Below are 14340 nucleotides of genomic sequence, written 5' to 3' on the forward strand. Positions count from 1 at the left end.
GGAAGGAAGGAGGGAGGGAGGGAGGAAGGGAAGGAAGGAGGGAAGGGAAGGAGGGAAGGAAAGAGGGAAGGGAAGGAGGAAGGGAGGGAAGGAGGGAGGGAGGGAGGAAGGGAAGAAAGAAAAGGCTGAACAATACTTAGGATGCTTTGGAATATTTTTCTTTAATAAAATACCTTAGCATATGTAAACTATCAGGCATGGAAAAAGGTGCTCAGAAAATGTTTTTTTTTTTTTCCCTTCACGCTCACTTCCTCAATGACTGGCAGCCACACAAATAGGAAGTTAAAGGTTAAAACAGTTATCAATCAGGGACAAAAGAAATGAAAGGCACCAATATTTATATATGATTAAAGGTGAACTGAATTTGTTTTGTAGTAGTTAAGAATTTTGTAGAGTCAAACTTCCTGCACAGAAATTCAGAAACAGTATCTTCATTTAATTATCCATTAAAAAAGGATAATGAAACTACCTCATATATACATTTTTATTTTAACAGCTTTATTGAGCTTTAATTTACCTGGAATAAACTGTACATATTTAAATTGATACGTTTTCACACGCACATCATACACCTCTGAAACCATCACCAAAATCAAAGTTATAAACATATCTATCATCTCCTCAATTGTCTTTCTTCCCCTTTGTAATTGCTTCTTCCCATTCCCTCCAATATTCACTCCTCCCAGGCAACCACTGCTCTGCTGTCACTACAGAGTAGTTTGAATTGTCTGGAATTTTATATAAATGGAATCTAAGGTGTATGCACTCTTATCTAGCTTTTCATTCAGTATAATTATCTCAAGATTCATCCATATGGTTGAGTGTACCATTAGTTGATTCCTTGTCACTGCTGAGTAATATTCCATCGTATGGACAGACCATAGTTTGTTTATCCATTCCTCTTTCGGTAGACATTTGGATTGTTTCTACTTCTTGGCTGTTACAATAAAAGCTGCTATAGGCCCAGGCGCAGTGGCTCACCCATGTAATCCCAGCACTTTGGGAGGCCAAAGCAGGTGGATCACCTGTGGTCAGGGGTTCAAGACCAGCCTGGCCAACATGACGAAAACCCGTCTCAACTAAAAATACAAAAATTATCTGGGCATGGTGGCGCATGCCTGTAATCCCAGCTACCGGGGAGGCCGAGGCAGGAGAATCACTTGAACCCAGAAGATGGAGGTTGCGGTGAGCCAAGATTGTGCCACGGCACTCCAGCCTGGGTGACAGAGCAAGACTCTGTCTCAAAAAAAAAATTGCTGTAAATATTCATGTACAAATCTTTTGTATAATCATATGTGTTCTTGCCTCACGGGTAAAGAGCGAAGACCAAAATCGCTGACTCAGCTAGATGCATGTTTGGCTTTTTAAGAAACTGTTAAGGTGCTTTCCAAAGTAGTTGTATCCTTTTTATATTCCCATCAGCACTGTATGATAGTCCTTCACAGGAATTGGTATTATCAATCTTAATTTTGGCCATTTAAATAGGTGGTATCTCATTCTGTTCTTAATTTGCATTTTTCTAATGATTAACAGTGTATCACATTCGGTTCTTTCACATTGAGAAACCTATTTGTGTTTTTATGTTTAAAGTGCATTTCAGGCTGGGCACAGTGGCTCACGCCTGTAATTTCAGCACTTTGGAAGGTCGAGGTGGGTGAATCACTTGAGGTCAGTTTGAGACTAGCCTGACCAACATGGTGAAATCCTGCCTATACTAAAAATACAAAAATTAGCTGGGAGTGGTGCTGCTGCCTGTAATCCCAGCTACACAGGAGGCTGAGGCAGGAGAATCACTTGAACCTAGGAGGCAAAGGTTGCAGTGAACTGAGATCGTGCCACTGCACTCTAGTCTGGGTAACAGAGCAAGACTCCATTTCAAAAAAAATAAAAATAAAAAAGTACATTTTATATAGCCAGAATACAATTGGATATTGAGTTTTTAAAAATACAGTAGAGTAAGTTTTATCTTCTAATTGTGGTATTTAGACCATTTCTACTTTATACGATTATTTATATGGCTAGGTATGAGGCTATTGTCTTTTTTTTTTTTTTTGAGACAGAGGAGTCTTGCTCTGTCGCCCAGGCTGGAGTGCAGTGGTGGGATCTCCACCTCCCGGGTTCACGCCATTCTCCTGCCTCCAGCCTCCCAAGTAGCTGGGACTAGAGGCACCCTCCACGACGCCTGGCTAATTTTTTGTGTTTTTAGTAGAGATGGGTTTCACTGTGTTAGCCAGGATGGTCTCAATCTCCCGACCTCGTGACCCGCTTGCCTCGGCCTTCCAAAGTGCAGGGATTACAGGCGTGAGCCACCGCACCCGGTCCCTTTTAGTTCTTTTTATACTCTATTTTGGATTATATTTTATTCCGTTTTATCTCCTTGTTTGGGTTATTTGCTATCATGATTTGTTTCATTATTTTAGAATTTATAGCACATATTTTTAATTTATCACATCTTACTTTCAAAAGAGAGTATACCAATTCATAAATGGTATAAGAACCTTCCAATAGCATATTTTCAGTTCTCCCCCCCTGCCCTTTATGTCGTTGTTATATTTTACTTATACATATATTATATACTCCCCAAAATACTGTCATTATTTTTTAAGTAGTCAATTTTTTCAAAGAGAATTTAGTAATAAGAATTAAAAATATTATGTATTTATCATGTATTTCCTATTTCCTGTGTTTTTAATTTCTTTTAGTGAATTCTTTTCTACCTGGTATCATTTTCCTGTGCCTGAAGTCCTTCCTTTGACATTTCTTTTAGTGTTAACCTGCTGGTGAGGAATTATTTCAGTTTTAAAAGTCTTTATTTCATCTTTGTCTTTGAAAGATATCTATGGGTAGAAATTCCAGGTTAACAGTTTTTCCTTTCCATACTCAAAGATGTTGTTTCACTCTCTTCTAGCTTGCATTGTTCCTGATTAGAAATTTGCTGTAATTTTTTTTTCTTCACTGTTCTAATGTGTCATTTTTCTCTGACTGCTTTCAATATTTTGTCTTTATAATTGGGTTTCAACATTTTTTTATTTGTGGAAATTTAAGGGAACAAGTTACATTTTGTCAGACGGATATATCATATAGTGGTGAAATCTAGGTTTTTAGCGTAATCACCTGAATAATGTACATTCTACCTGGTTTTGAGCATTTTGATTTTTATGTGTGTTGGTGCTGTGCTGTTTTCTTCATGTTTCTTGTGATTTTCTTTGATCTGTTGGTTTATAGTTTTCACCATGTTTGAAAATTTTCAAGGTATTATTTCTTCACATATATTTTTCTGTCCCTTCTTTGTTAGGGTCTTATTTCCAATAAATAAGCCTTATTGTTATTGTCCTACAGATCACTGATATTCTTTTAAAATTATTTTAAAGATTTTTTCTCTGTGTATTTCATTTCAGAAAGTTTCTGTTATGTATTCAAGGTCATTAACCTTGTCTTCTATAATGTCTAATCTACTGTTAGTTACATTCTGTGCATGTTTTGTTTGTGACATTGTATTTTTCATCTCTAGAAACTCAGTGTGGGTCTTTTTCTATATAGGTTGAGCATCTAAATCTAAAAATAAAAAATCCATTCCTAAGGGAAGTAACTCAGGAATGGAAAACCAAACATTGTATGTTCTCACTGATATGTGGGAGCTAAGCTATGAGGATGCAAAGGCATAAGAATGATACAATGGACTTTGGGGACTTGGGGAGAAGAGTGGGAGGGGGGTGAGGGATAAAAGACAACATATATGGTGCAGTGTATACTGCTCAGGTGATGGGTGCACCAGGATCTCAGAAATCACCACTAAAGAACTTACTCATATAACCAAATACCACCTGTACCACAATAACTTATGGAAAAATAAAATAAAAATAAATTAAAAATCCAAAATGCTCTGAAATTTGAAATGTTTGATTGCCAACATGATGCTCGAAGGAAATGCTTATTGGAACATTTCAGATTTTGGACTTTTTTTTTTTAATTTTTGATGCTTAACTGGTACATATAATGGAACTATTCCTAAAGTCCAAAGAAATTCAAAATTGAATCACTTCTGATCTCAAGCATTTTGGATGAGAAACACTCAACCTGTATATGCCATGCCTTTACTGACCTTTTAAGCAAATGGAATACAGGTTTAAGAATTGTTTTAATTTTCTCCTCTGCTAATGTAACATCTGTGTCAGTTTCGGTTTGGTGTCGATTGATTATTCTCCTCATTATAGGTTGGATTTTTCTGCGTCTTTATATACCTGGGAATCCTTGAGTCAAACTCAGATACTGTGGATTTTAGGTTTTTAGGTGCTTGATAGTTCTGGATCTTTATAAATATTCTTGACCTTTTTGTTCTGCAATGCAGTTAAGTTATTTGGAAACAGTTTCTTTACAGATCTTGGTCAATATAGGTAAATTATTTTCCACTATAAAGCAAGACTTTCTAAAATACTCTACCCTGTGTCCTTTGAATTATAAACTTTTCTAGACTGCTTGGTGGAAGTAAGCACCATTCCCAGTCCTGCAAGAGTATGGGAACTATTTTCTCTAATCCATCAAATGGATATTTCAATGACCTCCAGCTGGTTTGTTCTTATACATGGGCCAATCAGTACCTTGATGAATATTCAGGGAGACTTTTCATAACCTCTGGGATTCTCCCTCGGCAGCTCACTCCTGTCTGGTATGCTGTCCTGTGAAATCTACTTCCCTGGATCTTCTGATTCTTAACTCTGATTCTTTAACTTAAGGAGTCCACTGAACTCTGCCTGGGTTTCTCCTCCCTGTGACACATTCTGGAAATCTCTCGGAGCAGTAAGCTGGGGCAACTGCAAGGCTCCATCTTGTCCGTTTTTGTCTCTCAGGGATCATTATCCCTTATTCCTTGATGTTCAGTGTCTGGAAAACTGTTTTTTCACATACTTTGTTTGAATTTTTGGTTATTTCAGTCAGGACAGTAAATCTGGGTTCTGTTACTCCATCTTTGCCAGAAGCAAAGTCCCCTCATTTGGTTTTTATGAGGATGGAAGGATAGAATGACAGAAGCACAGGGCTTGCCTCAGCATTTGGCCTAATACTCAGAAATACTTGGTCTAGTGTTGGTATTGTCATGATTATCATCAGATCACCTTTCCTGGTAGTTCACCTTCCCTTGGCTCCCACACCCTCCAGTCCTGGTTGAAACCAAGGATTATCTCCTGGACCTTCATCTTCACTAAGAAGACCAGTGATTCGGAAAAGCCTATTTCTATTCCTTGATATATTCACTGTGTTCCTAGCAACTTAAACAGCAATCAGGTGAGCCCGGGAAGTTTGGAAGATGCACACAAGAAGCACTCACATAGCACAAAACACAGCTGCCAAAGGAAACATTCCTCTCACCTTAGAATCATGAAGCCGGATTCTCATTCTAACATTTAATTTGTATCAGCTATCACATATTTGTCTATGAATTGATCAAAGCTGTTTCCTAAAGTTCTACCCTTTTTCCTAAAGAAACAGAAGGCATTAGGAAGCAACTGTAACTAGGATGTAGGTGATCCCCTGTAGGAGGTTTCACTTAAATTAGACTTTTAGAAGGAATAGAACTATAAACACAGATTCGATATTTCACATCTCCTGGGATTTTCATTACTTACTGTTTTCCATCATTCGTCTCCACTATAATCTTGGATGCTCCCACACTGGGTAAATTTAGGTTGATCACATTGTTATACCAAACAAATTTAACCTTCTGCAAGTCCCCAACGTCCACATCTGAGTCAAATTCATTGGAATGAGTATCATCTGGTTTGAGAGTGCCCCTGAGGGTTTAAGAAGTGAACAAAAACATACATGAGCATACATATAAATATATACATATATATTTGTGTGTGTGTGTGTACATATACATATACATACACATTTATGTTTCTAAGACCAGCTTACAGTGCATTTCTGGCTAAGGTGATTAGTAGTACATTTTTCATTCTAATGTATTAAACAAATTCAGACATGCATGCTAACTCACTGGTAGTCCATTTGCCATGAATATCTCATATTAGTCACCTTTGCTTTAATAAAACTTCAAAATGTATTAGTCACAATTCCTCCACAATTTAATAAATGATGAGAGTATTCCATCATCTTTTTGCATGTGTTTTGTAGACAGACTAATTAATTACTGATTATAAATCAGATGCCAGTCATCAAAGCAAACATGAATGGTTTTATCAGGAAATAGCATGAAAATATTTAGAAACTGAATTCTGAATAGTATTAAGGCATAAGGATGACACAATTTCTTCCTTTTTCCTTATACATGTCAGTACTCTACTTCCGTATAGTAATGAACAGACAAACTCTTAGGTTGATGACATACATTATACATGTGCAGTATTCCAACATTAAGAAGTATTGGCTGGCCACCATGGCTCCTGCCTGTAATCCCAGCACTTTGGGAAGCCTAGGTGGGCAGGTCACCTGAGGTCAGGAATTTGAGACCAGCCTGGCCAACATGGTGAAACCCTCTCTCTATTAAAAATACAAAAATTAGCCAGGCGTGGTGGTGGGCACCTGTAATCTCAGCTACTCGGGAGGCTAAGGTAGGAGAATTGCTTGAACCCTAGAGGCAGAGGTTGTAGTGAGCCAAGACTGCACCACTACACTCCAGCCTGCGTGACAGAGCGAGACTCCAGCCTGGGCAACAGAGCGAGACTTTGACTCAAAAAAAAAAGCATAGAGCAATATTATTTTACTCACTTGAAAATTTCATACTGCTTAGAGTTTCCTTTATTTCCAAACAAAGAAACTAGTACATGTCCTGTAACCTTCTTTCCAGACAGTGTGACAGATACCTTATACCTCCAACCTGCAAGGGAGAAAAACTGCAAAATGTCAGTTTGGAGACAAAAGACACTAAAAACAAGTTAATTTGGATCCCACTACTGCTGAGTTTTGAATAATTTATTTATAATTTGTGTGTGTGTGTGTGTGTGTGTGTGTGTAATTTTCTAATCAAATAGTCATAGATATTCCTTTATATGTGTTTAGGGGATAGGCATTAGGTAGCAGGGGCTTTGTAGAATTTTTTCAAAGTTAAGACAGATTTTTTTTCAAGCCAAGGGACTAAAGAATACATTTAGTTTTCAGTTTCCAACCTGACAATTTATCCTTGAAAGTTATAAGAACGTTATGTTAAAAGGTAGTTGTAAAATTGTGAACTGTGACATTTTTTCAGTTTAATTTATTTTCATAGATCACCAAATTTCATAGATCACCAAAATTTTAGAGTACTGCCATCTTTTTGTCTAAATATCTACATTTATTTTCAAAATTCCATAATTCAACTTTTCATTGCCTTTGGGAATATATTAATTTATGAAAACCAAAAGAACGTTTTCTTGGTACTAGCCAATAGTTTGCCATTTAGAGATAGCCTGAGCAAATTGCGGAGGAGATAAACTTTGTCATCAGTATTAAAAAAAAAAAAATGGTAACCCAATTGACTCTCATCCAAATAGTTTTCTTCCTCTATTAGTAAGAAAAGAAACCCAGACCCTGTTCCCATTCCTACCACTCCTCCATTCTCTAATTCCCATCACGCATGGAGCCTACAATCCTAAACATCTCTTAAATCTGTCAATGTCTTTCCATTCTCACAACCTCTGCCATCTCTCTCTCCTAGATTACGCTTCTGCTTTTACGAAAATCTCAGAATTTTGTTCAGTGAAACTTTTGAGTGAATATAAAGAGGCTGGAGCAGAGAAAGCCTTCTGAAGATAGCACCAGAACCAAATGTGAAGAAACTTATTTTTGCAGCTCTAAGAGTCCAGGACCCAGACTCTGTTCTGCCACCCTAATTAGCTATAATTACCTTGAACATAGCATTGAGCGTTTTTCCACATTGCAGAGAGGGTGTTTAAAACTTTTGTATAGAAAAGCAAGTATGCACATTTTCAGTGGACATAATAATAAAATATATAGCAATACGAATATAAGATACAGAAAATAGAAACTTACGTGCAAAATTACTGGCATCACCAGTGTCTAGATAAAATTTCTGGCCCACATCATTTGTTTTCCCAGGATATCTATCAGCATAGTGACCCATCTGTGGACAGCCTTCACTTGGACAGGGGAAGCACTTGTTCTAGTGAAAACAAACAAATGATGAATAAGGATGCCCTATGTTTTCATTGTGTACCATATTTCCTACATGTTGTTGCCATTCAAATATTCTAAAGCCAGTTCTGTTCTGATGGTAAATGGGGATTTTAATAGTGTTTCAGCAGCAAAGATTAACAATGCATTTCATTATTCACAACAGTAAGTCACCAACTTCACTGTTAAACAACACAATACTATAAAAATCATACAGTAAGCCGGGTGCGGTGGCTCACACCTGTAATCCCAGCACTTTGGGAGGCTGAGGCAGGTAGATCACCTGAGGTTAGGAGTTCAAGATCAGCCTGACCAACATGGTGAAACCCCGTCTCTACTAAAAATGCAAAAATTAGTTGGGCATGGTGGCAGGCGCCTGTAATCCTAGCTACTCTGGAGGCTGAAGCAGGAGAATTGCTTGAACCCAGGAGGCAGAGGTTGCAGTGAGCCGAGGTTGCGCTATTGCACTCAAGTCTTGGACAAGAGAGCAAGACTCCATCTCAAAACAAACAAACAAACAAACAAACAAACAAACAAAAAACATACAATGAGAGAATATATATAAATATGTGTGTGTGTGTGTGTGTGTGTGTGTGTGTGTGTATCTTCTATTTTTCTTCTTTTGCCTAATTTGTTCCCAAGACATTCATCTACTTACAGCTAGAATTTATTTTAGAAAGATTGCATAAGTAGAATAGAGGTTATAATCAGCTTCTGACAAACAAAATCAATTCTTTTCCTTTTCTTTTTTGTTTGAGACAGAGTCTCTCTCTGTCACGCAGGCTAGAGTAGAGTGGTGCGATCCGGCTCACTGCAAGCTCTGCCTCCCAGGTTCGCACCATTCTCCTGTTTCAGCCTCCAGAGTAGTTGGGACTATAGGTATCCGCTACCACACCCAGCTAATTTTTGTATTTTTAGTAAAGACAGGGTTTCACCATGTTAGCCAGGATGGTCTCGATCTCCTGACCTCATGATCCACCCGCCTCGGCCTCCCAAAGTGCTGGGATTACAGGTGTGAGCCACCGCGCCTGGCTTTTTTCAATTGTTTTAGCTCATGTTTAGCATATCAAGCCCTGAAGGATTCGTATCCTGGAATTTTCTCTATGTGAAGAGAAAATGCCCCAGCTAGCCTAAGGCTTACTGTGAGGCTGATACCCGGAGAAGACATATTCATACAGGAAAATACTCCTTGTTTCTGAACCAAGGACTTATGAGAAAAAGAGATGGAGAGGGAGGAACCAAGTTGGCAGGACAAGTGTCCCAATTCCCACTATGAGGGGCAGGGCTACTCTACAGTAAAGGCAAGTGGTAGACTCCTGGCTCAATGGACCACATTATGGGCTTATCACAGTCCCAGGGTTGGCATTCAACAAAATCCAGGTGTTGCCTAAGCCAGCCAGGAAGAAATAGCCAAAGCTCTCTGAGGGCATTGCTAGAGCCAGAAGAACAGACAAGCCCAAGACTTCATCTCTAAATACAGCAGTGTGACCATCAATAAAAGACAAGGCTATTACCCAGCATCCAAAGGAGCCCAAAGACTTTGCACCCACAGACTCCCAATTCATTTCTTCTGCTGAACACACATTGACCACCACCACCAGATCACCTGGCCCCAGGACTCACTTGGAGAGAAGCTTAGAAGGGAGTGCAAAGGTGAAGAAATCTGCAAGACTGAGACATTTTTTCTTATACAAGTGCTGAGTATCACTTAAAAGAACTGTTTATATTGTTGAATTAGACTAAGTTTTAACTGGATGAAACCTGAGGCTTTTGTGTTTGCTTCTTTATTTTTTCCCCATTACTTATTGTTGGGTATTGGGGAAGAAAATTAAAATAAAGTTAAAATAAAGAAAGAGGAGGGATATTCTGTCTCATTGTATATGGAAGCTGTAGTGTGAATAATATATGTACTCCCTCTCCCCATAATAGCTAACATTAATTGAATGCTATTATATTTTTTGCTCTGAGCTAAGCAATTAACATATGTGTTCTCATTAAGTCCTCTCACCAAATATGTTGAGCTTACCATTAGTATTTACGTTTACAGATAAAGAAACTTCTTGGAGAAGTATTTTGCTCAAAGATATTCAGCTATTTAATGGTGAAACCGGGATTTGCATCCTCTCTCCTAATCACTAAAGTATATATCCTGGGTAATTATGACTTCAGTTGGCACATTTGTTACTGGAAATTTTCTTATTAAATCCATAGGTTTTAAATTTTAATTTCAAAACTTTATGGTGCAAAGAAAATTCAATTTTATAAAAAAAAACCCAGAGAATAGATATGTCATAGCTGAGATGACATATAAAGAATTCAAGCAAGAGCAAACCACTATAGCACACATTTACCTGTGTAACAAACCTGCACATTCTGCACAAGTATCCTGGAACTTAAAGTAAAATTAAATAAATAATTCAACCAAGATATCAAGAGAATACCAAATAAAATGAAAACTCAAAAACAAAAATCTTGGCAATTATGAAATTGCACAAAAACATCCACACATGTCTATAATTATATATTAATAGTTTAAAAGGTCAGCATTTAAGAAAATTTTTCCATATTCATCAGCATCCTATAGATATTTCTCAGATTTCCATAGACTAATTATTTTTTGTTTGTTTAGGGTTATTTCTAAAACAAGTTTGAACATTTACCCAATGAATACAAAGGTAATACAAATGGAAGTAAACATAGGACATTTCCATTTACAAACTCATTTCTCTAAAGTGCTCTAATTTATCACTATTTAAATACATATCTATAATTAAAGGCATGTGTAAGTTCGAAAGTATAAAAACATTCATTGAATGAGGTCATGTATAGGAAACCACAAAAGTCATGTGAAGTGACAGTCACAAAATTCTTTATGCAGAAGGTGGAGTCTACTTACTGCAGTGAAGACGCTGTAAGAGGCACAGGGAAATCCAGCAAAGCCATTAGGATTGACGATGCTATCAGTGTAATATTTGTAGCTTCTTAAGTGATTACAGGCCACAAAGTCTCGAGTCCCTTCGAATCAGGCACAATTACACATCAAGGACAGATTGCATTTTTCCAAGTTAACGTCATATTCAGAATATAGTGGTTGAATAGATTTCTCTAATTAATGTGAGCTCATGCGGGTCACAGAACAAAGTCATTTGTAAAGTATATTTATGATTTGTGATGTAATCAGAAGTTGAGTACTGTTTAAGATTATAATAGATAATACTGTAATTAAATGAAAGGTTTAACATACTGTAGAAGAAAAAGATTGGTCTAAATAAATAAAAGCTCATTCCCTGAATTAGGTGCTCAGAAGTTGACTGAAAACCCACTTTCTTTCCCAGTCTCCTCATGCCCACTTATCCCAGTGAAAACCTACATCTCATGGATACAATTAAAAGTCTTTTGTTACATAAAATGTGAGACCTGTACAATTCCAAAGAATTTAGCAAGTTTAGCAAAACAAAACGCAAGCTTTCCCCCAAGAAGATCTCTTTGTACACATAATAGTTCTACCTTCCCAGATTCCATCTATGTCCACAATCTGAGAGAGAATATTCTTTTCACATCCAGGCATTTCCACTCCTCCATTTGGAAAGAAATCTAGATGGCCCACAACTTGGCTCATTCCAAACCCTGAAGAATCATAAAAATAAATGAGAGTTTATGCTAATGTATAGACTCAGACAATATAACACCCTTTGGGGGACAGGTTGAGGAACTCACCCAAATTGGGGACTATGGGGGCACCATCCGTGTGAATTACATCCACAAACTGGGCATCACTGGGGTCCAATCGGACTAATTCAGGTGTGCCCTGAAAGCAAGGTTCTGCTGGGTCCAACCCTAGAGTAAAGAGTATGTGTCATGAATTATGACAAGTCCTGAGTACAGTCCTGAGTACAAGTATTAAGAGTAAAATATGAGATAGGCATGGAAAGGGATGAACGAGTTCTTCCTTACCTGACCATTTGCTGAAGGGGAATCTGCTTCTAGCTATTTGCTTTAAAGTGAATTTTCTCCAAACCAAAGAATATGCCTTTCCTCATGGCCGTGTAGTCAGTGGGAGAGTCTTGGTCACTAGTGCAGTTACAAGAAAAGAGGCAGACTCTGGGACACACTGGACTAAAAACCACTGAGGGTAAAAGAGTCCCCAATAGACTGTGAACTCCAAGAGCAAGGACCTTGGCTTCCACAGACGTCACTGAGAACACAGGCTTGCATTGCACAGCACCTGGCTGAGCAGGCTATGGGAAAGAAACATTTACAGACTGTGGAAAAGAAAATCCTGTGCAGAACTCCCCTTCAGCAAATGAACGGATAGGCATTCCAGATTATTCCAAGTCCAGATACAGCTGACTTATCCCAAGGGTTAAAAAGAGAATCACCAAGTCAGAGACAAAAAGGTTGAACACTGATGGAAGAGGAAAGTGGTCCTTCCTTGAAATAATCACCTCTCAGATCCAGGATGGTAGAATCTTTCTTATAACCTTACAGAGGTTTTAGAACCTGGATATCCAATATATGAGCTCACTGGCCGAATGGAGCCAGCCTCAGGTTTGTAAAATATTATTTGTTATCTCATTAGCAGCACACAGAACTGGCAGCCCAGGGCACCCTGACCACATTTTCCCTGACAATTCTGGGGTTATGTTTGAGGTTTAAGCACATTAGCAATTGCTACTGAAGCAGAATATAATCAGTTATACAAATTTCAGCTCCCTGGGTTTAATTGTATTTATTCTACTATTTATGAAGTGTACTCTATTCATGAAACTTGTCCTTTGTGAATGTTGATCAATGGGGAAATAGGCATGAATAAAATCTCTAGATGTCCGTAATTCACATTTTAGTCACGTGCAATATAAATACGTTAAACAGAGTGCTGTAGACCAAAGACTGGTATCAATGAAGACTTTACAAAGCCTCAGAACAGAGTGATTTCCGATCGTGAGGCCCAATTCAGAAAACATGAGAAGGTAAAAAGTAGAACTGCACCAAATTTCCATCTTGTATTTCCTTTTAGACCACAGTCTACATGTAGTCTAATTTTGTAGCTTTATTTATTTATTTATTTACTAACTTACTTACTTACTTACTTTTTATTTTTTTAAGGAGATGGGAGTCTCACTATGTTGCCCAGACTGGCCTCAAACTGCTGGGCTCAAGAGATCCTCTTGCCTCAACCCCCTGGCATCTTTCACTGTTTTGACCAACCTGTGATGCGTCCAATGGTCCCATTGGTTCTCCTTCCAGCCTCCCCAGCAGCGTGGGCACCCAGGCTGTGGCCAATGACGTGCACGTTGGAAAGTGAGTAACCGAACGCCGACTGTAAGAAACAAAACCTTTTTAGAATGTTTTCAAGTACAGTCACGAGTTGCTTAACAATGGGGATACGTTAAGAGAAATGCATCGTCAAGCGATTTTGTTGTTGTGGGAACATCATAAAGTGTATTTACATAAACCTAGATGGCATAGCCTACTATACACCTAGGCTATGTGGTACAGCCTGTTGCTTCTAGGCTATAAACCTGTACTGCATGTGACTGTACCATGTACTGTAGGTAATTGGAACACAATGTAACTAGTTGTGTATCCAAATATATCTAAACCTAAAAAAATACAGTAAAAATACAGTATAAAAGATATTAGGCTGGTCTTGGTGGCTCAGGCCTGTAATCCCAGCACTTTGGGAGGCCGAGGTGGGCTGATCACCTAAGGTCAGGAGTTCAAGACCAGCCTGGATAATCTGGTGAAACCCCGTCTCTACAAAAATAAAAAAGTTGGCCAGGTGCAGTGGCTCATGCCTGTAATCCCAACACTTTGGGAGGCCAAGGCGGGCGGATCACGAGGTCAGGAGATCGAGGCTATCCTGGCCAACACGGTGAAATCCCCTCTCTACTAAAAATACAAAAAATTAGCCAGGTGTGGTGGTGGTGGGCGCCTGTAGTCCCAGCTACTTGGGAGGCTGAGGCAGGAGAATAGCGTGAACCCGGGAGGCCGAGCTTGCAGTGAGCTGAGATCACCCCACTGCATTCCAGCCTGGGCAACAGAGCAGGACTCCATCAAACAAACAAACAAAACAAAAATTATCTGGGCATGGTGGTGGGTGCCTATAATCCTGGCTACTAGGGAGGCTGAGGTGGGAGAATCACTTGAACCCGGGAGGTGGAGGTTGCAGTGAGCCAAGATCGTGCCACTGCCCTCCAGCCTGGGTGACAGAGT

The 14340-nt window shown here is 38.7% G+C and overlaps 1 protein-coding gene across 1 annotated transcript in view; it reads right to left on the reverse strand.

The window, feature by feature from the left end:
- Window positions 1-5399: 5399 nt before the first annotated feature.
- PNLIP (pancreatic lipase) overlaps window positions 5400-14340 on the reverse strand; it is a 16539-nt gene continuing 7598 nt past the window's right edge. The window contains exons 6-13 of the mRNA XM_011927920.1: window positions 13333-13444; window positions 11842-11961; window positions 11632-11751; window positions 11021-11139; window positions 7984-8113; window positions 6724-6832; window positions 5622-5786; window positions 5400-5472 (exon numbers count right to left, since the gene is read on the reverse strand). Coding sequence (XP_011783310.1) covers window positions 5400-5472; window positions 5622-5786; window positions 6724-6832; window positions 7984-8113; window positions 11021-11139; window positions 11632-11751; window positions 11842-11961; window positions 13333-13444 — 948 coding nt within the window. The remainder of the gene's footprint in view (window positions 5473-5621; window positions 5787-6723; window positions 6833-7983; window positions 8114-11020; window positions 11140-11631; window positions 11752-11841; window positions 11962-13332; window positions 13445-14340) is intronic.

This window comes from Colobus angolensis, unplaced genomic scaffold, assembly GCF_000951035.1.
Source record: "Colobus angolensis palliatus isolate OR3802 unplaced genomic scaffold, Cang.pa_1.0 Scaffold75, whole genome shotgun sequence".
Classification (NCBI taxonomy): domain Eukaryota; kingdom Metazoa; phylum Chordata; class Mammalia; order Primates; family Cercopithecidae; genus Colobus; species Colobus angolensis.